General features: G+C 43.3%; 1 protein-coding gene across 1 annotated transcript in view; it reads right to left on the bottom strand.

The window, feature by feature from the left end:
- The window catches only part of CELF4 (CUGBP Elav-like family member 4), a 1,014,616-nt gene that overhangs the window by 127,535 nt on the left and 864,663 nt on the right, over positions 1-22,418 (bottom strand). Inside the window, exon 5 of the mRNA XM_040421161.1 lies at positions 15,527-15,606. Within this exon, the coding sequence (XP_040277095.1) occupies positions 15,527-15,606 (80 nt within the window). The remainder of the gene's footprint in view (positions 1-15,526; positions 15,607-22,418) is intronic.

Below are 22,418 nucleotides of genomic sequence, written 5' to 3'. Positions count from 1 at the left end.
AAAGTTCACTTTCTTACTGTGGAGTAGCAGAGTTCAGTTTCTTACTGTGGAGTAGCAGTGTTCAGTTTATTACTGTGGAGTAGCAGGGTTCAGTTTCTTACTGTGGAGTAGCAGAGTTCAGTTTCTTACTGTGGAGCAGCAGAGCTCAGTTTATTACTGTGGACTAGCATAGTTAAATTTGTTACAATGGAGTAGCAGAGTTCAGTTTCTTAAAGTGGAGTAGTCGAGTTCACTTTCTTACTGTGTAGTAGCAGAATTCACTTTCTTACTGTGGAGTAGCAGAGTTCACTTTCTTACTGTGGAGTAGCAGAGTTCACTTTCTTACTGTGGAGTAGCAGACCTCAATTTATTACTGTGGAATAGCATGGTTAAGTTTGTTACTGTGGAGTAGTAGAGTTCACTTTCTTACTGTGGAGTAGCAGAGTTCAGTTTATTACTGTGGAGCAGCAGAGTTCACTTTCTTACTGTGGAGTAGCAGAGTTCAGTTTCTTACAGTGGAGTAGAAGAATTCACTTTCATACTGCGGAGTAGCAGAATTCACTTTCTTACAGTGGAGTAGCAGAGTTCAGTTTCTTACAGTGGAGTAGCAGAATTCACTTTCTTACTGCGGAGTAGCAGAGTTCAGTTTCTTACAGTGGAGTAGCAGAATTCACTTTCTTACTGTGGAATAGCAGAATTCACTTTCTTACTGTGGAGTAGCAGAGTTCAGTTTCTTACTGTGTAGTAGCAGAGTTCACTTTCTTACTGTTGAATAGCAGAGTTCACTTTCTTACTGTGGAGTAGCAGAGTTCAGTTTCTTACTGTGTAGTAGCAGAGTTCACTTTCTTACTGTGGAATAGCAGAATTCACTTTCTTACTGTGGAGTAGCAGAGTTCAGTTTCTTACTGTGTAGTAGTAGAATTCACTTTCTTACTGTGGAGTAGCAGAGTTCAGTTTCTTACTGAGGAGTAGCAGAGTTCAGTTTCTTACTGTGGAGTAGCAGAGTTCAGTTTCTTACTGTGGAGTAGCAGAGTTCAGTTTCTTACAGTGGAGTAGCAGAGTTCAGTTTCTTACAGTGGAGTAGCAGAGTTCACTTTCTTACTGTGGAGTAGCAGAGTTCAGTTTCTTACAGTGGAGTAGCAGAATTCACTTTCTTACTGTGGAATAGCAGAATTCACTTTCTTACTGTGGAGTAGCAGAGTTCAGTTTCTTACTGTGTAGTAGCAGAGTTCACTTTCTTACTGTTGAATAGCAGAGTTCACTTTCTTACTGTGTAGTAGCAGAATTCACTTTCTTACTGTGTAGTAGCAGGTTTCAGTTTCTTACTGTGGAGTAGCAGAGTTCAGTTTCTTACTGTGGAGTAGCAGAGTTCAGTTTCTTACTGTGGAGTAGCAGAGTTCACTTTCTTACTGTGGAGTAGCAGAGTTCAGTTTCTTACTGTGGAGTAGCAGAGTTCAGTTTCTTACTGTGGAGTAGCAGAGTTCACTTTCTTACTGTGGAGTAGCAGAGTTCAGTTTCTTACTGTGGAGTAGTAGTGTTCACTTTCTTACTGTGGAGTAGCAGTGTTCAGTTTTTTACAGTGGAGTAGCAGAGTTAAGTTTCTTACAGTGGAGTAGCAGTGTTCAGTTTCTTACAGTGGAGTAGCAGAGTTCACTTTCTTACTGTGGAGTAGCAGTGTTCAGTTTTTTACAGTGGAGTAGTTGCTTTGCTAGTATAGCTAAGTGTGGCTGACCAATGAAGACTTAACATAGCAGAGCTGGATTTGGAAGTCAGCCTCGGAGCAGACTGGAATAGATCTCATTGTTCAAATGCCAGTGGGGGAGATGTGCAGTTCATGACAGGGTGGTCTCATGAGGACAGTTCCCTGCCATGTGCCCTAACAACACTCTAAAGATACTTTCACATCAGTGTTTTCCTTTACGCTATTAAGATCCCCATTCATTGTCACTGGGGACTAAACTGAACGGAACGAAGTGCACCAGAATGCCTTCCGTTCTGTTTCATTGCGTTCCCATGACGCATACAAAAGCTCAGGAAGCAGTATTTATGAGTGCGTCATGGGATACGGAGTAAAAAGGCATGAAACACAATATAGGTCAATGGTGCCGGATCCGTTTTCTCGGACACAAAGGATCAGGCGCCTATTGACTTACAATCTTTTTAGTGCCGGATCTGTCTTGGTCATTTTAGAGATAATACAACCGGATCCATTCTGATCAGATGCAACCGGTTGTATTATCCTAATGGAAGCGATTTTGCTGATCCGTGATGGATCCAGCAAAAAATGCAGATGTGAACGCTACGTTCACGCTAAAATCAACATCAAGTGCACACCATCTAGTCATAGACTGTGGGGGGGCACAGATACTATACAGTCAATTTCCACAGTATGCTTCAATATAGCAAACCCAGTGCGTAGTGATATAATGATGTGTTCGTTGAGATCTTACATAGGACTGCGAGTAGATATGTGAGTTATCACAATGCGCAATAGAAGCAGTAGCTGACAAGTTTGTATATACATCTACATATTTGTATTTCTACCAAAATCAATAGGGAAACCACCACTAAACAATGATTACAGCATAGTGCATGTTAAAAAATTAATCAAGCTCTAAGAATGCAATAGCTCCCAGATATTCTGAGCTGAGACCTCAAGGACTATATATAATGCCTGTAATCATGACAAGAGATGGACAGATGCATTTGCCTGAGTTATTTTGCATCTATTTATGCATTGATTCCCCAGTTGTGGGATCCATGGGACATTCAATCAGATATGTTTTAGCTTGTTCACAAATTAAGAGAGAGCGTAATTAGTTTAAGAATTCACATATTGTTTCTATAGGGATTGTATCTTACGGCTCCCCGAGTTATAATAAAAGATAATATGCAGTGGATGAACAGTAAAGAAAAAAATAAATAAATAGGAATAGATTTAGAAAATAATAAAACATTGGTACCAAGCCCTAAAGTTTATCCTACATCCTTTATGTGCATCCAGGGGTCTCGTTCTCACCCATGGCGGTACCCCAGAAAATGTCCACTTATTTGAATTTGGTATCAGTGAGTTAGAATTTCCAAGTTTGTGAATTTCTGCTTATAGAGACCATTTGTCACGTGGGATGAATTCTCAACTCCAGACATTTCGATGTAAAGAAAATGGCATTTTTCTGCTGCAGACCGCCAATCATTTATAAATCTATTGACATGATAGTAGTGGTGCCCACAATGCAATTATTTCTTTATAATCTGACTATAGTTCATCCTCTTATAGATAGTAGAGGGCAAAAATACTCCAATACATTTCCATTGAGTAACATGTACACTATATACAGCACAGTATTAGTAGAGCTGAGCGTTTCATTTGACACATGAGTTTTGATTTTACACAGGACTGTGGATAACTCACAAAGAAATTGCTACGTTTAAAATTTGCTTTGTTACATACATATATTGCTTTGTATAGATAGATTCTTCATATATATTCTACATCTGTGTATTATGGTGTTGGTCCTTGGCCACCGCCGCTCTTTTACTGCTGGTGAGCACGGCCGCCGCCTTGCTCACCCCCTCCATATCTGCAGGGTTTTGGTGGCTTGGTCCTGCTGACGTCTTCCTCCTCCTGCCTGGTGTTCCCACCCACCAGAGTAATGATAATCCTTCCATGCAGGCTGAGGCCTGCTTCCTGCTGGCATTGCCTCTCTCTGTCCACCTATTACTCAGGCTCCTTCCCCTGTGGGTAACCAATCATTAGCTAGAGAAAATGCACGGTCCCTCCAGCTCTTAAAAGGTCCAGCAAGTGCACCCTAATCTTCCCCAGCTAATGATTGGTTACCCACAGGGGAAGGACCCTGAGTAACAGGTTGTAGTTCACTCTTTTCCTGCTAAGGTGTGTCATGTTCATTCTCCTGTTCTCTGTACCCGACCACCGCCTCTTCTCTGTTCTGACCCTGAGATGCTCATCCTGACCTCAGCCTGTTTATCTGAGTGCATGTTCTGTGCCTGTCCTGACCTTGTCCTGTCCCTGACTATGGTTTTGCCTGATCTCTCTGTGCCCTGCACCTGTGTCCCCTGACCGCCATTAGTCCACAGACACCTGGTGGTTCCCCTGCAGCAAAGTCTAGATCTCTGAATATGATTTAACAGGTGAACACCTGTTGAGCTTCTTAGATAATATCATTAGGAATAGTCCCAGGCCAAATCTGTTCAAGTGACACAGTGGGTCCACACCCGGTTTGTTATACAGAGCAGACATTCTGCCAAGACTTGATGGGAAGCAGTTCCATACGTAGAGTTACAGTATATGGCCCCACCATAGCGGCCCTAGCTCTCCATGATACGTCTCACAAGGAGATGCAGCTAGTCCATTCACCAATCCAGCAGACTTTCCCAGATTAATTTAATCCCAAAAAAGCAAGATAAAAAAAATCACGATAATCTAATTTAAAGCACCTTAATCCCCCTCCCCTGCGCGCGCACGGCGGTGCTGAACTGTGACACCAGCAGCACGGTTCTTGTTAATTTTCACAGTACAGCTGTCAGCGGGTCTGTGAATAGTGCTCCTCTATAGCCAACGCTCTCCTTCCACACATCAACTGTTCAATTAACAGAAGAAGGGAATAAAGAAGACTGCAACCTTCTATCAGGGCTTTGATGTTTGCCGGCAATTTATGAAAGTGTACACAAATCTAATTACAAGCCCCACTGCTTCCCATTTACATGAATCTACTGCAGTTCTGAGCTGTTTATATCAAAATAATTGTTAAAAAAAATATATTCCGGCTGATTTGGGAAGCCTGCGCCCCACTCTGCGGAGCGGATCATAAGAGCCGGGAAAGATGGAGCTTGAAACTGGAAAGAGGGAAATTCCCAAGTGAGAAGGACTCTGATAAACACGTCTTGTCAATAACACAAGAAAATTATTCGTTTGGAGGAAAATAAGGAAATCAGCGGCTCAGGCGGCGCCTTTGTTCAGGGCTGATAAGACTTAAGGCGACAAGATTATTGCCCATTGTGGTGATTTATTGATTTTGGAGACGGGGAATGCGGCTTTCTATACAATCATGCCTTCTTAGTCCAGTCAAGCTTGCAATCTAACATGGCCGGGACAACAAAGTCAAGGTTATGATAAGCCAGAGCGCCAGGGATTATTGTAATAAGGCAAAGTATAAGCGCTGAGCGGCCGCCCAATGTATATAGTTCAGTGCTTAGAGGGCTTCTCCACTTCTGCTGATTTTTACAGCTACCCTATGGGTGATCAAGTCACCCCCAGACTACTGTATGAGCCAAAGTCCAGAGAAGTTGCAAAGAGTGGCTCCTGCCCTAGTGGACCTCACCCACCCATGTCATATATAGTCACCTGTATTCACGATGACATGTTGCCTACCCTCTGATCGTCAAGGGATAAGAAATCAGTTGGGTGCCCAGTTGTCCCCATTCTAAGAAGACGTTCTACAGAACCTCTTCAGAGCCCTGCTTGACCTTCACTTCCAGCAGATTAATTATGTCATCTTTAATGATGTCTCTTTCTATTCTGAAAATATGCAAAATAATAGTCAAGATTTTCAAGATCTCTGCTTGCTGTTTGTGATTGAAAGCAATTTTGTCTGTAGCCAAGAGTCTTATAATCATGTCCATCACGTACAGTGCTGCCCATAATTATTCATACCCCTGGCAAATTTTGACTTAAAGTTACTTTTATTCAACCAGCAAGTAATTTTTTGACCTTTGCAAAAGCTCATCTGGACAGAGAAGACAAAGAAGAAGACTTCTGGTCTTCTGTGTTATGGTCAGATGAAACAAAAATTTAATTGTTTGGTCACAATGATGTTTCCTTCATTTGGCTTAAAAAGGAGAAGCCTTCAACCCAAAGAACCCCATCCCCACTGTCAAACATGGTGGTGGGAACCTAATGCTTTGGGGATGTTTTTCAGCCAATGGACCAGGGAACCTAATCACAGTAAACGACACCATGAAAAAAGAGCAATACATGAGGTTTCTCAACGACAACATCAGGCAGTCTGCACAGAAACTCGGCCTTGGGCACCAGTGGACATTTCAGCATGACAATGGCCAAAAACACACAGCAAAAGTGGTGAAGAAATGGTTAGCAGACAACAACATTAACGTTTTGGAGTGGCCCAGCCAGAGTCCAGACTTGAATCCAATTGAGAATCTGTGGAGGGAGCTAAAGATCAGGGTGATGGCAAGAAGACCCTCCAACCTGAAAGATTTGGAGCTCATTGCTAAAGATGAATGGGCAAAAATACCCAAAAAGCTTGTCTGCAATTATAGGAAGCGTTTGATTGCTGTAATAGCCAATAAAGGCTTTTCTATTGATTATTGACAAAGGTAGCAATCATTTTGGACTGGACACTTTTTGCTCAAATGTAAATAAAAGTTGAGAAAAAATTTTTTTTCACAATAATGCCTCTTGTACATCGTCTTATTATCTTTTGGGAGACACCTATGTCATTTCCCGTCAAAAAATTACTTGCTGGTTGAATAAAAGTAACTTTAAGTCAAAATTTGCCTGGGGTATGAATCATTATGGGCAGCACTGTAAGTGGAGGTATCATTCCATGAGTGAGCGAACTTTATCCCTTGCCAGTTGGACATAAGAGAGGACATCAGATCTTAAAATTGGGGAGTCACTATTATATAATCATTAAAGGGATTGTCCAGGATTTTGATAGCCTATCCTGAGGTTAATCCTTCAATATCAGATTGGCCAGGGTCAGCTGTTTGGTTGTAGCTCCTGCTCCAGAAAAGCACAGCTCCAGCTGCTGTGTAGTGGACGGAGCTGGTACCTGTAGTGCGTGCATTGCTTATAGAAATAGGAAAAGATTTCTGGGTTCGATGGAAATCTCTCTTCGTACAGAAGTTGTCTGCGAGTTCTCGGCACCTGTGAAGTGACAGATGAGGAGCGCACTCCCAGTAATTTCACACATGCATGCACAGACACACGCCTGTTGGTACTATGGGCAATGAGTGGAGGAGCCGCCGCTGACAATCTGCAGACAGATTCATTTGGAGGAATTCATCCTACACCTGTAGAAGTGACAGAACGTCCACCTTCAGGACTGAACTCCAGGGTATGGGGGGGGGGGGGGATCATTAGCATTCCGCTCGCTGCCCATCCCCCGGCTGCTCCAGTCTCCAGGTTCAGAACTGGGAAGGGGGGGAGCGTGGTCCCGGCAGCTGCCGAGCAGCTGGGCCAGTCACTTGCTCTGAGCGCTTGATAATGTCTTGTTTTCACAAAATATGTTCTGCTTTTGTTGCGAGCAGCCATGTGTGACTCGGAGGTGCCACCGTCTTCAAGGAGACTCTTTGTACTCCTGATTACTTTCTGTTTTATTGAATATGCTCGGGTTGTTTCCCCGGCCTTGTACAATGGCTGCGTTCAGGGCGGTTAATGGAGTGCTCTACACGCACTATAATGAGGGCCGGAGTTATCGCCCATGGCTGATACTGAATTTCAATACCTGGCCGGTAAAACTTTCTTTAAGTTTATTTTTTTTTCCCCCACTGGTCTCTGAGCTGGAAACGCACTGTTCCTGCCTAGCAATGCCCGTTTATGGGCGGAGTTTACATTAGTCCCGCCCATTTTCATCCTGGGACCTTTCTAAGTTTGACAGGACTGTTTTTGAAAATCAGGGACAGTCCCGCCAAATTCAAGACAGTTGCCAAGTAGGCTAATTGGTCTCCTCCTCACCAGACATCCAATCTATTCTGAATGCAGCAGACAGGCTCAACTATCTGTCTAACCACTACTCCGATGCCTCCGCCCTGAACCAGTCATTACTCCAATGCCTCCGCCCTGAACCAGTCATTACTCCGATGCCTCCGCCCTGAACCAGTCATTACTCCGATGCTTCCGCCCTGAACCAGTCACTACTCCGATGCCTCCGCCCTGAACCAGTCATTACTCCGATGCCTCCGCCCTGAACCAGTCACTACTCCGATGCCTCTGCCCTGTGCCAGTCACTACTCCAATGCCTCCGCCCTGAACCAGTCATTACTCCGATGCCTCCGCCCTGAACCAGTCATTACTCCAATGCTTCCGCCCTGAACCAGTCACTACTCCGATGCCTCCGCCCTGAACCAGTCATTACTCCGATGCCTCCACCCTGAACCAGTCACTACTCCGATGCCTCTGCCCTGTGCCAGTCACTACTCCAATGCCTCCGCCCTGTGCCAGTCACTACTCCAATGCCTCTGTCCTGAGCCAGTCACTACTCCAATGCCTCTGCCCTGTGCCAGTCACTACTTCGATGACTCTGCCCTGAGCCAGTCACTACTCCAATGCCTCTGCCCTGTGCCAGTCACTACTTCGATGCCTCTGCCCTGTGTCAGTCACTACTCCAATGCTTCCTTCCTGAGACAGTCATTACTTCGATGCTTCTGTCCTGTATTAGTCACTATTCCAATGTCTCTGCCCTGAGCCAGTCACTACTCCGATGTATCTGCCCTGTGCCAGTCATTACTCCGATGTCTCTGCCCTGTGCGAGTCACTACTCCAATTCCTCCGCCCTGTGCCAGTCACTACTCTGATACTTCCCTCCTGTGCCAGTTACTACTCTGATGCCTCCGCCCTGAGCTAGTCACTACTCCAATGCCTCTGCCCTGTGCCAGTCACTACTCCGATGCTTCCGCCCTGTGCCAGTCACTACTTCGATGCCTCCGCCCTGAACCAGTCACTACTCCAATGCTTCCTTCCTGAGACAGTCATTACTGAGCCAGTCACTACTCCAATGCCTCCGCCCTGTGCCAGTCACTACTCCAATGCCTCTGCCCTGAGCCAGTCACTACTCCAATGCCTCCGCCCTGTGCCAGTCACTACTCCAATGCCTCTGCCCTGAGCCAGTCACTACTCCAATGCCTTCGCCCTGAGCCAGTCACTACACCGATGCCTCCGCCCTGAGCCAGTCACTACTCCAATGCCTCTGCCCTGAGCCAGTCACTACTCCAATGCCTCCGCCCTGAGCCAGTCACTACTCAAATGCCTCCACCCTGTGCCAGTCACTACTCCAATGATTCCACCCTGTGCCAGTCACTACTCCAATGCTTCCACCCTGTGCCAGTCACTACTCTGATGCCTCTGCCCTGTGCCAGTCATTACTCTGATGCCTCTGCCCTGAGCCAGTCACTACTCCAATGCCTCTGCCCTGAGCCAGTCACTACTCCAATGCCTAAGCCCTGTGCCCGTCACTACTCTGATGGCTTTGCCTTGTGCCAGTCATTACTCCGATGCCTCCGCCCTGAGCCAGTCACTACTTCGATGCCTCCGCCCTGTGCCAGTCACTACTCAAATGCCTCTGCCCTGTGCCAGTCACTACTCTGATGCTTCTACCCTGTGCCAGTCACTACTCTGGTGTCTCTGCCCTGTGCCAGTCATTACTACGATGCCTCTGCCCTGAGCCAGTCACTACTCCAATGCCTAAGCCCTGTGCTAGTCACTACTTAGATGCTTCTGCCTGGTGCCAGTCATTACTCCGATGCCTCTGCCCTGAGCCAGTCACTTCTCTGATGCCTCCGCCCTGAGCCAGTCACTACTCCAATGCCTCTGCCCTGAGCCAATCACTTCTCCAATGTCTCCACCCCTGAGACAGTCACTACTCTGCCCTTTAAAAGAAAAATGTTTCATGTTCTTCTACACCTGCCTGATTCCTTCACATCACCTTTTCAGGGAGAGACGGCCTGAAGGAGTACACTGTAACACAACATCTCATTAAGGCCACTACCACTCCCATCGTCTGCACCGGCTCCTCAGGAGTATATGTACAGTAGGGGGGATGTAATTCTTTACTCCAAGAAAATTGAAAATGTATCTGTTAAGATGGATGGACTAAGTCTCATTAAAGAAAGTTTCCTTTTACAAACTGGGAAGGAACATATGTTGTGTGAAGAAGATGGCGCAGAGCAGCCATAATACTGACAGCCTCGTAGATAGAGGTGTGTGCGGTGGAAACAAGGAGCCGAGAGCAGCAAAGACAAGGAGCCTGAGACCTGACAAGAATATTGAGGGACCTTCCTAAAGCCTCTTAAGGACAGTTCTAAGGAGGACTCCAGGAGAGTAGTCTCATGTCTCAAGGGGATGCATGGGTCAAGATCAAGGGTCATCCAAAAAAGAACTCTGCACCTTGAGGCTCTTCAAGCGGTGTAAAACAACAAATCCCAACGTGTTGCGACAGCTGCAGCATGCAGGGAGTTGTAGTTGTGGAGCAGCTGAAGAGTCACAGGATGAAGACAATTGCATGGAAGAAGAAACACATCTGATGAGGATTCTAGCGAGCATGGAGGTCAAAGGAATTCACGAATAATCCCAGGTCGCCATGCACCTTAAATATTATTCTTAAGTATCCGTTGCCTTGGCAACACACAATGTGGACGTAGATGTGGTCACAGCAGGGATCAGTCACACAAGAAGCCGTGAGGGGCCAAGTAAACCACATAGTTTACATAAAAATCACATAACACCACAGCACAGAAACCACAGCACAGATCTTCTTGTATTAACCATGGACTCTCCACGACAAGCATTCTGAAAAAATACGACAAAATGTGGAAAAGTGGAAACATATGGAAAAATATAAATGTAGCTGGGCTAAGTGGGTTGCATTTCTCAACAACGTATCTTCTTGTCTTACATAGGACTGCAGGTGACATCTACTACATTATCTGCACTCAGAGATCACTGTGTTATTTGTGATGTTACATAGGACTGCAGATAAAATCTACTACATTATCTGTACTCAGAGCGTTATCACTGTGCTATTTGTGGCGTTACATAGGACTGCAGGTGACATCTACTACATTATCTGTACTCAGAGAGTTATCACTGTGCTATCTGTGGCATTACATAGGACTGCAGAAAACAGGTACTACAATATCTGTACTTAGGGATTATTTTCCAATTCTTATCAGTGGTGTTACATAGGACTACAGGTAACATCTACTACATTATATGCACTCAGAGAGTTATCACTGTGTTATCTGTGGTGTTACATAGGACTGCAGGTGACATATATTACATTATCTGTTCTCACAGAGTTATCACTGTGTTTTCTGTGGTGTTACATAGGACTGCAGGTGACATCTACTACATTATCTGTACTCAGAGAGTTATCACTGTGCTATCTGTGGTGTTACATAGGACTGCAGATAACAATAAAATCTACTACATTATATGCACTCAGAGAGTTATCACTGTGTTATCTGTGGTGTTACATAGGACTGCAGATAACAATAAAATCTACTACATTATCTGTACTCAGAGAGATATCACTGTGCTATCTGTGGTGTTACATAGGACTGCAGGTAACATCTACTACATTATATGCACTCAGAGAGTTATCACTGTGCTATCTGTGGTGTTACATAGGACTGCAGGTGACATCTACTACATTATCTGTATTCAGAGAGTTATCACTGTGCTATCTGTGGCGTTACATAGGACTGCAGATAACAATAACATCTACTACATTATCTGCACTCAGAGATCACTGTGTTATTTGTGGTGTTACATAGGACTGCAGGTGACATCTACTACATTATCTGTACTCAGAGAGTTATCACTGTGCTATCTGTGGTGTTACATAGGTCTGCAGAAAACAGGTACTACAATATCTGTACTTAGGGATTATTTTCCAATTCTTATCTGTGGTGTTACATAGGACTACAGGTAACATCTACTACATTATATGCACTCAGAGAGTTATCACTGTGCTATCTGTGGTGTTACATAGGACTGCAGGTGACATATATTACATTATCTGTTCTCACAGAGTTATCACAGTGTTTTCTGTGGTGTTACATAGGACTGCAGATAACGATAACATCTACTACATTATCTGCACTCAGAGAGATCACTGTGTTATTTGTGGTGTTACATAGGACTGCAGGTGACATCTATTACATTATCTGTTCTCACAGAGTTATCACTGTGTTATCGGTGGTGTTACATAGGACTGCAAGGAAAACTGATGCATTATCTACAACTTACAGATTTATCACACTGTGTAAGTTGTGTTGTTACCTAGGGCATTTTCTGTGCAATGTCTTGTACGGTAGGTCACATACCATAGAAATGGAAGTCAACCTTCTAAATTATCTGTACTCACACATTTATTGCCATGTATTATCTGGGGGTAATCCTTGTCTGTTATATGGGCTGTTACATAGGACTGAGGGGGAACCTAAAGCATTATCTTTACTGAATTTATTTTTTTAAGATCCACAAATAATGCACCCTGAAATCACCAGTTCAGCTCTGCTACATTTGTTAAAAATCAGTAATAATGGCTTTAGCAGCAGATAATTGTTACAGGTGATGATGGGGGTAGTTGTACTAGGAAAATATAATTAGCCCTTCACCCAGAGCAGTAGCAGCCGGGTCCTGGACGTCCTCTCTTAGCGCTTGCTTTATTTGTGTCTGACTATAACTACGTATAAAGTATACGTTTATGATAATGCACCTGGCACCGCACGCAGCGTAGACATACTGCCAGGTTTCATTATCATACAGTGAGAGTCGTCTGCCAGCGCGCCTTGTTTTTCATGAACATGATATTGATCACTCTATGGGGCATAATTCACTCTTTAGGACTTTGTCAGTTCGGATCTAACTACATCCACTGAACAAAGGAGTCCCAACATCTGCAGTTTGTTACACTGTATCAGCGTAGACAATCCTCAGTGAGCTAACAGGACCTGTCCAGGACTCCACTGCACTGATAACATGTAGCAAACCTTCAGATGTGTGAGCAGAACTAGGTCAGGACAGACAGCAAGCAGAGATCCTAAACGATAAATCAGTTATACTTGCAGAGTTTTTCCTTGTGCACTCACTAAGCTTTAAATGAAGGGTAACATCTGTTACACCATAGGCAGTGTGCAGTGCAGCAAGGAGTATGAATGGGATCCAGCACTATGGATAGTGCATAATACAGAGAGGATCCAGCACCATGGATAGTGCATATTACAGAGAGGATCCAGCACCATGGATAGTGCATAATACAGAGGGGATCCAGCACCAGGGATAGTGCATAATACAGAGAGGATCCAGCACCAGGGATAGTGCATAATACAGAGAGGATCCAGCACCATGGAAAGTGCATAATACAGAGGGGATCCAGCACCAGGGATAGTGCATAATACAGAGAGGATCCAGCACCAGGGATAGTGCATAATACAGAGGGGATCCAGCACCAGGGATAGTGCATAATACAGAGAGGATCCAGCACCAGGGATAGTGCATAATTCAGAGAGGATCCAGCACCAAGGATAGTGCATAATACAGAGAGGATCCAGCACCATGTATAGAGCATAATACAGAGAGGATCCAGCATCATGTATAGTGCATAATACAGAGGGGATCCAGCACCAGGGATAGTGCATAATACAGAGGGGATCCAGCACCAGGGATAGTGCATAATACAGAGAGGATCCAGCACCATGGATAGTGCATAATACAGAGGGGATCCAGCACCAGGGATAGTGCATATTACAGAGAGGATCCAGCACCATGGATAGTGCATATTACAGAGAGGATCCAGCACCATGGATAGTGCATAATACAGAGAGGATCCAGCACCAGGGATAGTGCATAATACAGAGAGGATCCAGCACCATGGATAGTGCATAATACAGAGGGGATCCAGCACCAGGGATAGTGCATAATACAGAGAGGATCCAGCACCAGGGATAGTGCATAATTCAGAGAGGATCCAGCACCAAGGATAGTGCATAATACAGAAAGGATCCAGCACCATGGATAGTGCATAATACAGAGAGGATCCAGCACCATGTATAGAGCATAATACAGAGAGGATCCAGCATCATGTATAGTGCATAATACAGAGGGGATCCAGCACCAGGGATAGTGCATAATACAGAGAGGATCCAGCACCATGGATAGTGTATAATACAGAGAGGATCCAGCACCAAGGATAGTGCATAATACAGAGAGAATGCAGCACCAAGGATAGTGCATAAAACAGAGGGGATCCAGCACCATGGATAATGCATAATACAGAGAGGATCCAAGGATCCAGCATCATGGATAGTGCATAATACAGAGAGGATCCAGTACCAAGGATAGAGCATAATACAGAGAGGATCCAGCACCATGGATAGTGCATAATACAGAGAGGATCCAGCACCATGAATAGTGCATAATACAGAGGAGATCCAGCACCATGGATAGTGCATAATACAGAGAGGATCGAGCACCAAGGATAGTGCATAATACAGAGAGGATCCAGCACCATGGATAATGCATAATACAGAGAGGATCCAAGGATCCAGTATCATGGATAGTGCATGATACAGAGAGGATCCAGCACAATGGATAGTGCATAATACAGAGAGGATCCAGCACCAAGGATAGTGCATAATACAGAGAGGATCCAGCACCAAGGATAGTGCATAATACAGAGAGGATCCAGCACCAAGGATAGTGCATATTACAGAGAGGATCCAGCACCAAGGATAGTGCATAATACAGAGAGGATCCAGCACCAAGGATAGTGCATAATACAGAGAGGATCCAGCACCATGGATAGTGCATAATACAGAGAGGATCCAGCACCATGGATAGTGCATAATACAGAGCAGATCCAGCACCATGGATAGTGCATAATACAGAGAGGATCCAGCACCATGGATAGTGCATAATACAGAGAGGATCCAACACCAAGGATAGTGCATAATACAGAGGATCCAGCACCAAGGATAGTGCATAATACAGAGAGGATCCAGCACCAAGGATAGTGCATAATACAGAGAGGATCCAGCACCATGGATAGTGCATAATACAGAGAGGATCCAGCACCATGGATAGTGCATAATACAGAGCGGATCCAGCACCATGGATAGTGCATAATACAGAGAGGATCCAGCACCATGGATAGTGCATAATACAAAGAGGATCCAGCACCAAGGATAGTGCATAATACAGAGAGGATCCAGCACCAGGGATAGTGCATAATACAGAGAGGATCCAGCACCATGGATAGTGCATAATACAGAGCGGATCCAGCACCATGGATAGTGCATAATACAGAGAGGATCCAGGAACAAGGATAGTCTATAATACAAAGAGGACCAAGCACCATGATTAGTGGATAATACACATTATCATGAATAGTGCATAATACAAAGAAGACCCAGTACCATGGATAGTGCATAATACAAAGAAGACCCAGCACCATGGATAGAGTATGCTTAAACAATATTACACAACTATACATAACTATAACAGCGCATAATTTAAAGATTCAGGCTCATGAATAGTGTATTATGTGAAGAAGATACAACATACAGAGAACATTGCAGCGCCATATACAGAGCAGTCAGGTTATACATCAGGCCGGTATTTATCACACATTGAGGAGCAGTATAACTACAAGCATGAAGTGCTCACCATGGCCACAATGGCCGACTGAATAGCAGGTAGTCACAGTCTATCAGTCTTTCACCTCTTATTATCTGACTGGTGATGGAGAGGACTATACTGCAGAGACACCAGGAACTGGCTACTCACCGGCATTGTCTGGCTTCCATGAAGGGCATTAATGGCTGCCTGTGCTTCCGCATGTGATGAATATTTCACAAATGCACATCCTGTAAAAGAAAAGGAAAAGTGTGAGTTGAGATGATGAAGACGTCTACACTCAATACCATGTAATCAGCAATAGTGAATCCCTCCAACTGCAGACACGAAGGATGACCATTTTGAAGCCCCTGATGGTCTCCTCATTTTACCTTCTAGGGTTTTATTTTTCCTAACTGGCTAAGCCCCAGCACCATTACATCTAGAAATGTAGTAGAGTTGATTTTGTCCATGTACAACCTTTTAGGATAACACAATGGGGCTGACGTACTAATCCTGTCAAAAATGTAGATGGGGTAAAGGCAGTGCCACATATGTGAAGGTGACTCATCTTGGATGATAAATTTGGTTTGCACCAACTGTTGGTTGGCATTGAGGATTGATCTTTTTGGTGCATTTGCTTCAAAAAATATGTCTAAAGCTTAAATCTATCTTATGTGCCAGAAATACTGAATTTTGGTGCATTTTATGCCTAATTCTAGGTGCAATCACATCAGTGAATGTGGAACTTCATGGTACCTGTGAATTTGTATTGGAGAGAAGCTAGCTACCATAAACTCAGTCAGTTATCACACTTCCAATCCCACACAAACCAATTCAGCTCATCCATCACTGCATCTGTTTCTCTTGTAACATCTTGGCTTAGGTCATTCCAAACCGCCCAACGACCAGACAACTGGAATCACATCTCAGGAGCTGTAGGGACAGACGTTCTGGTGTCTTAGACTCCACCCATTATGTTCTTTGCCCCCACCCCCTAAAGTTGAACATACACATTAGACTATGGTTGGCCGATCCAACCAATTTCAGGAGGACCAACAACCATCTAAAATGTTCAATTGGCATTCTTGTGGCAGAGGTCAGTAAAAAATTGGATCAGGCATATTGAATTTCAATATACCTGATCCTTTGTTCTAATGGGAGATAAACCACCACTAAAGAAGGACAGTGACTGCTTATTTCCCTCTTCCTAATGAGAACACATGCATGCTTAGCCTGAGTGTTCATGTGTATGAAGAGGTCATTAGGAACAGCTGTCAGCCGAGGGCCAGCTAAAAGAGCACCTGCCAGTAGGATCAGCCCTAGTAAACCAGGCTCCCTGCCTGGTAAAGTTGATCCTGCTGATTAAAATGATATCTGTCTTGGGAAAATCAGCAATGGCGTTACCAAGAAAAAAGATGTTTATTCTTTTTGCAAATGAGGGCTTCAGTGCACTAAAGGGTGCACCTAAGCTTTCAAGTGCTGGCCCCGCCCCTCGGTGCAGGCAAACCCTCATTTGCATAAAAATGATATAACTATCCTGTTCCTTCATTTTGCTGTGTGGTAGAGGCCCCTGAGTTTAGAGCCCCATCAATCTGATATCCTAAATATTTTCTAAGTGTAGACCCTGAATGTTCAAAGGCTATGTACACCTTTGGGGGCTTTTTAAAAAAAAATTATTGCAATGTACTCATTTTGAGCTAGAAATATTTTTTTAAATTGGTCTTTATTAAAAATATGGCGTCCTTTTTTGTGTACAGAGCTGAGATGCTGTAGTAACACCCTTTGGATTTTCTGTCTTTTCCATCAGACCAGGAGCTGATGGACTCTTTATCTTAGCTCTCTGACCTCCTAAACATGTATTATAGATCAGTTCTTATCTTACTGATAGGAATGTGACTTAAATAAGTGTTTATGATGACCTCTAAGTAGTTTAGAGATAAGGTTTATTAGATGACCGGCACAAAGTGAAACAGAAAGTACCAGTCACATTTTTAATTAAGGCCAAATTAAAAAAGATTTTTAGCCCAAAATTAGTAACATGCAATCATTAAAAAAAAATTGCCTCTGAGGGTGTACAGGAACCAATTTAAAGAAATTAAGGCAAGGTGCACCCAATACAGTTTTCTACATTATTACAGTTTCCTCCTTGTTGATGGGTACATTTCATGGGATTGTTATTAATACTTTTGCTCCCCATCGTGCCGGGTGAAATCTAAATGATTAATATTTACGTACTGGCCTTCCTTCTCTCTTTATGGCTCTTCATTTGCATGGTGTGATTTACAGAAGACGATATGGATATAGCAATTAAAAAGTATCGATCAGCAGACACCATGGCCTTTCCAAGAATCAGTAAATATCTGTCTAAGAAACTACATTCCCAGTAATTAAAATGATTAAAAGAGCCCTTGAAAGGTTTATTTAGAGCGAAGGGGAGAAGTCATCACTGAGGGATCAATAAGGCTGAAGCAGGAAGGGTACCCCATTAAATGGTGACATATTCTTATAGGATGAGAGGCCCCTTTATCATGGCAGTAGAGCCAGCTCATTATTTTTGTGCACCCAATGCTTCGTGGTCATTGGTAAGTTCCCAATCCAAAATCCAATACCTCTCAATGCCTCTGTGGTATAATGCTATCCTCAGGTATACTAGTTCCCCAATATAACTAACCATGAAAACGCAAAACTTCACAGTGCTCCTAGATACTCATGGTGAGCACCATCAAGGATCCTTTCCCTTCAAAACGTAGCCATTTGTGCTTTCTTCTTCTTCTGATTTCCCCATACAGATAGAGTAGAGCTGCATTCTGGCCTGCTAGATCATATATTTCCTATTCCACCCCCTCTGCCCTGTTATTACGTGTCAACACACTGCTTTAATTAATGTAGAGGCTGCTGTAATTGCAGACATTTATTAACTAACTAACATATTCCTTCTACAGATGGCTTGTAATTTCCTGATCTATCTATCTATCTATCTATCTATCTATCTATCTCTTATCTAATCTATCTGTCTAATATCTATCTATCTATCTACTAAATACAAAAAATGGCAGCACACGACAAGAGGCAATGAAAACATGGAGGTGCAAGCCCGTCGTTCTGACAATGACCAAAATTACAAAGAGAAGTCAGGCAGAACCCTCACATAAAGAAAAACGGTAATATTTATTCACCCATGCTGGAAGTGCGACGTTTCGGCTCTATACTGGAGCCTTTCTCAAACCAGTATAGAGCTGAAACGCTTCCAGCATGGGTGAATAAATATTACCAAGTTTTTCTTTATGTGAGGGTGCTGCCTGACATCTTCTCTTTATCTATTTATCCATCTATCTATTAATGTGTCTATCTATCTAATATAATCTATCTATCTATATATCTATTAATGTGTCTATCTATCTATCTAATTTTCTCCCTGGACATCTATTTTTTTCTCTGTCAGCTTCTGTAGCTGACAACAGGGAGGAAGTAAAGGGCTACAGTAATTCCAATCTTCTACTATATAGAGATGAAGTGGGCATCCTACAAGAATACAAATAAATGAAGATATTTAATTCTAGATCAGAAACCACAATGACCACAATCCAGCTCCATCCATTTAGCTTTGGGTGGAAGTACCCAGCTGGCAAATGCTTGAAGAGCAAGGTTGTCTGATGAGACAACATGAGTAGCTCTCCATTATAATAACACAACATACAATAACCCATATCTTAGCTTCCTGTGAAGGTGCCTTTTGGGCAGATGATGGGCAATGGGATTGTCACCTCTTCTGACCTGACTGTTTTAGTAACTACTTGCATTTCCCATGTAATAACAATTGTGGAGCATACAGTATATGACTAAATTTTTGTGCCATTCCTGTATTTTTCTTTCTAGAAGTTTACAAATAAATTGCCAGCAGTCTGCTGTAAATGTTGGGTGTTGGGTGAACTGTTGGGTGTTCCCAGTAGCTGGTGTGTCTGACTGTCCAATCAGTCCTGCTGGTGTCATACTGTGCAGGGACACCCCCCCCCCCACCAACTGGTTACCACCCCTCTTTTCTTTACTGCAGACTGCTAGCAACTAATTCCTAACTTCTAGTAGAAATAACAGAGGGATGATATAACATAGATCATAAGAATAGATGCTCCAGATTTGTTATTACATGGGGAATGCAGGTAGTTATGACAACAGACATGTCTGGAGACATGAAAGACAGTGTTGATCGAGCACCAAAGTGCTCGGGTGTTCGGGTCAAACACCTCGGGATGCTCGGGTGCTCTACCGAGCACCCAAGCACAATGGACGTCAATGGGAGAACCCAAGCATTAAACCAGGCACCCCCTGCTCTGAAGAGGGGAGGGTTTCTGGTTCATAGGAAAAGGTCAGAAATTGAGGGAAATCACCGAAATGGTTCGGGAAGAGCATGGGGAGATATGTCTGGATGCATCTTGGACTCCCAGGTCGCTGCTGGGAACGATGTTGTCCGAGTAGTACTCCACTTTTACAGACTGACAATAATACGCACAAAGGGGTGCATGGGAATACAGTGTATTCAGTACATTATAAAAAACACATTTAAAGTGCCTTTATATTCAGCCGCTTTCCTCTGGTAGAGTAGAGAAGTCAGGGGCAATCCAGGCCTTGTTCATTTTTATGAGTCAACCTGCATTTTCAGTTGACAGGCGGATGCTCTCATCAATTATTATGCTCCCAGCAGCACTAAATACCCGCTCTGATAAAACGCTTGCACCTCACTGCCTTTTCCAGCCTGTTGCAGTGCTGCGATCCCTCCCCCTTTGCACTGCTGCCCTCACTTGGCTTGCCAACTTCCCAGGTTGGGTCAGTGATTTCATCGTCCACCACATCCTCTTCCACTTCCTCATTCTGGTCATCCTCCTGACTTGTTGACCTAACATGAACCTCACTTATTGACAACTGTGTCTCATCTTTATCATGAACCTCTTGAGACACTAATTGCGGTTGACTTATTGGCAACTATGTCTCATCATCATCATCCAAAGATAAAATCGATTTTAGAGGAAAAATTCTTTCCTGTATATTTACTTGTATATTAAGTGCAAGTGCTGCCAAAAATTACAAGGAAGAAGCACTCCAATACAACCTGTATATTACATTGTGGTACAACTGTTCAGGTAATGGGACTCCTACACTCATAAAGCCTACGCACTAAGTTAAAGGGCTGCCAAAAATTATAAGGAACCGGCACTTCAATATACCCTTTATTACACATAAAGGAGGGCATCATACACACCCTTGAAAAATTATGACTGATGGCCTGCTGAGCTGACTCTCTAAAACATTAGGGTTGAGTGCCTGCTGCTGATCTAAGCATAGAAAAAATTATGGGCGAGTGCCTGCTGGTGAGCTGACCATTGAAAAAATTATGGGCGAGTGCCTGCCACTTAGCTAACCATTGAAAAAATTATGGGCAAGGGCCTGCTGGTAAGCTGACCCTGCAAAACATTTTAGTTGAGGGCCTGCTGGTGAGCTGACCCTCTAAAAGATTGTAGGTGAGGGCCTGCTGGTGAGCTGACCCTCTAAAACATTATATGCGAGGGCCTGCAGGTGAGCTGACCCTCTACAAGTTTGTAGGTGAGGGCCTGCTGCTGAGCTGACCCTCTAAAACATTATATGCGAGGGCCTGCAGGTGAGCTGACCCTCTAAAAGATTGTAGGTGAGGGCCTGCTGGTGAGCTGACCCTCTAAAACATTACATGCAAGGGCCTGCAGGTGAGCTGACCCTCTACAACATTAGGAGCAAGTGCAGACTAATAAGCATGTTGATATGTTGGAAGAGGAGGAGGACGAGAAAAGAAAGATTGAACCATATACCTTTTTTTGTGGTGGAAGGGGTGCATGGGAATACAGTGTATTCAGTACATTATAAAAAACACATTTAACCCCTTAGTGACCAAGCCTATTTGGGCCTTTATGACCAAGCGTTTTTCATCCTTTTTTCATGGTCTCGTTCCAAGAGCTATAACTTTTTTATTTTTTCGTCTATATAGCTTTATGAGGGCTTGTTTTTTACGGGACAAGTTGTAGTTTTTAATGGCGCCATTTTGGGGTACACATAACTTTCTGATTAACTTTTATTAACTCTTTCTGGGAGGGAGATGGGGAAAAATAGCAATACTGCCACTGCGATTTTACATTATACATTTTATGGCGTTCATTTTTCGGCACAAATAACATAATATCTTTATTCTCTGGGTCAGTACGATTACAGTGATACAAAATACTTATAATTTAGTTTACGTTTTACTACTTTTTTTGCAATAAAACCCCTTTTATTAACCAAAAAAATGATTTTGCATTGCCACTTCACAAGACCCATAACTTTTTTTTTTTTTTTTATATATATATGGAATTGTGTGAGGGCTTGATTTTTGAAAGACGACTTGTATTTCTCATTGGTATGATTTTGTAGTAAATGCCGCTTTTTGATCGCTTGTTATTACGTTTTTTTCGGTGGAAACTAAGAATAAATTCGAAATTCTGTCTTTTTTTAATTTATTTTATTTTACGGCGTTCACCATAGAGGATATTTTATGTAATATTTATGTAGTCCCGGTCCTTACGGACGTGACAATACTATACATATGGGGGATATTTTCTTTTCGCAATTTTTTTCATTGAAAAGCGTATTATCAATGGAAAAAAAAAAGCATATTTTTTTAATTTTATGGAATTTTTTTTATTTAATAAATGTGTATTTTTTTTCAATTTTTTTTATTACTTAATAGTCCCACAAGGGGACTATAATATACAGTATTTTGATTGCTTTTAAAATGTAATGCATTATCTCTATAATGCATTGCATTTCAATAGCAATGCTATTCGAACATTGACCAGCAGGCTGCGCCAGAGAGGCACAGCCTGCTGGAGGTAACGGAAGACAGGCTCGGGGCCCTGATCGGAAGCAAGGTAAGCTTCCCAACACATCAGCACCCCGCGATCACATTTTCAGGGTGCTGATGGGAGACAGAGGGAGTCCGCTCCCTCTGTCACCACTTTACATGCAGCGGGCGCCATTGCGCCCGGCATGTAAAGGGTTA

The sequence above is a fragment of the Bufo bufo genome, chromosome 2 (assembly GCF_905171765.1).
Source record: "Bufo bufo chromosome 2, aBufBuf1.1, whole genome shotgun sequence".
Classification (NCBI taxonomy): domain Eukaryota; kingdom Metazoa; phylum Chordata; class Amphibia; order Anura; family Bufonidae; genus Bufo; species Bufo bufo.
Note: the sequence above shows the minus strand (reverse complement) of the source record. Positions and strands in the feature narration are given on the sequence as shown.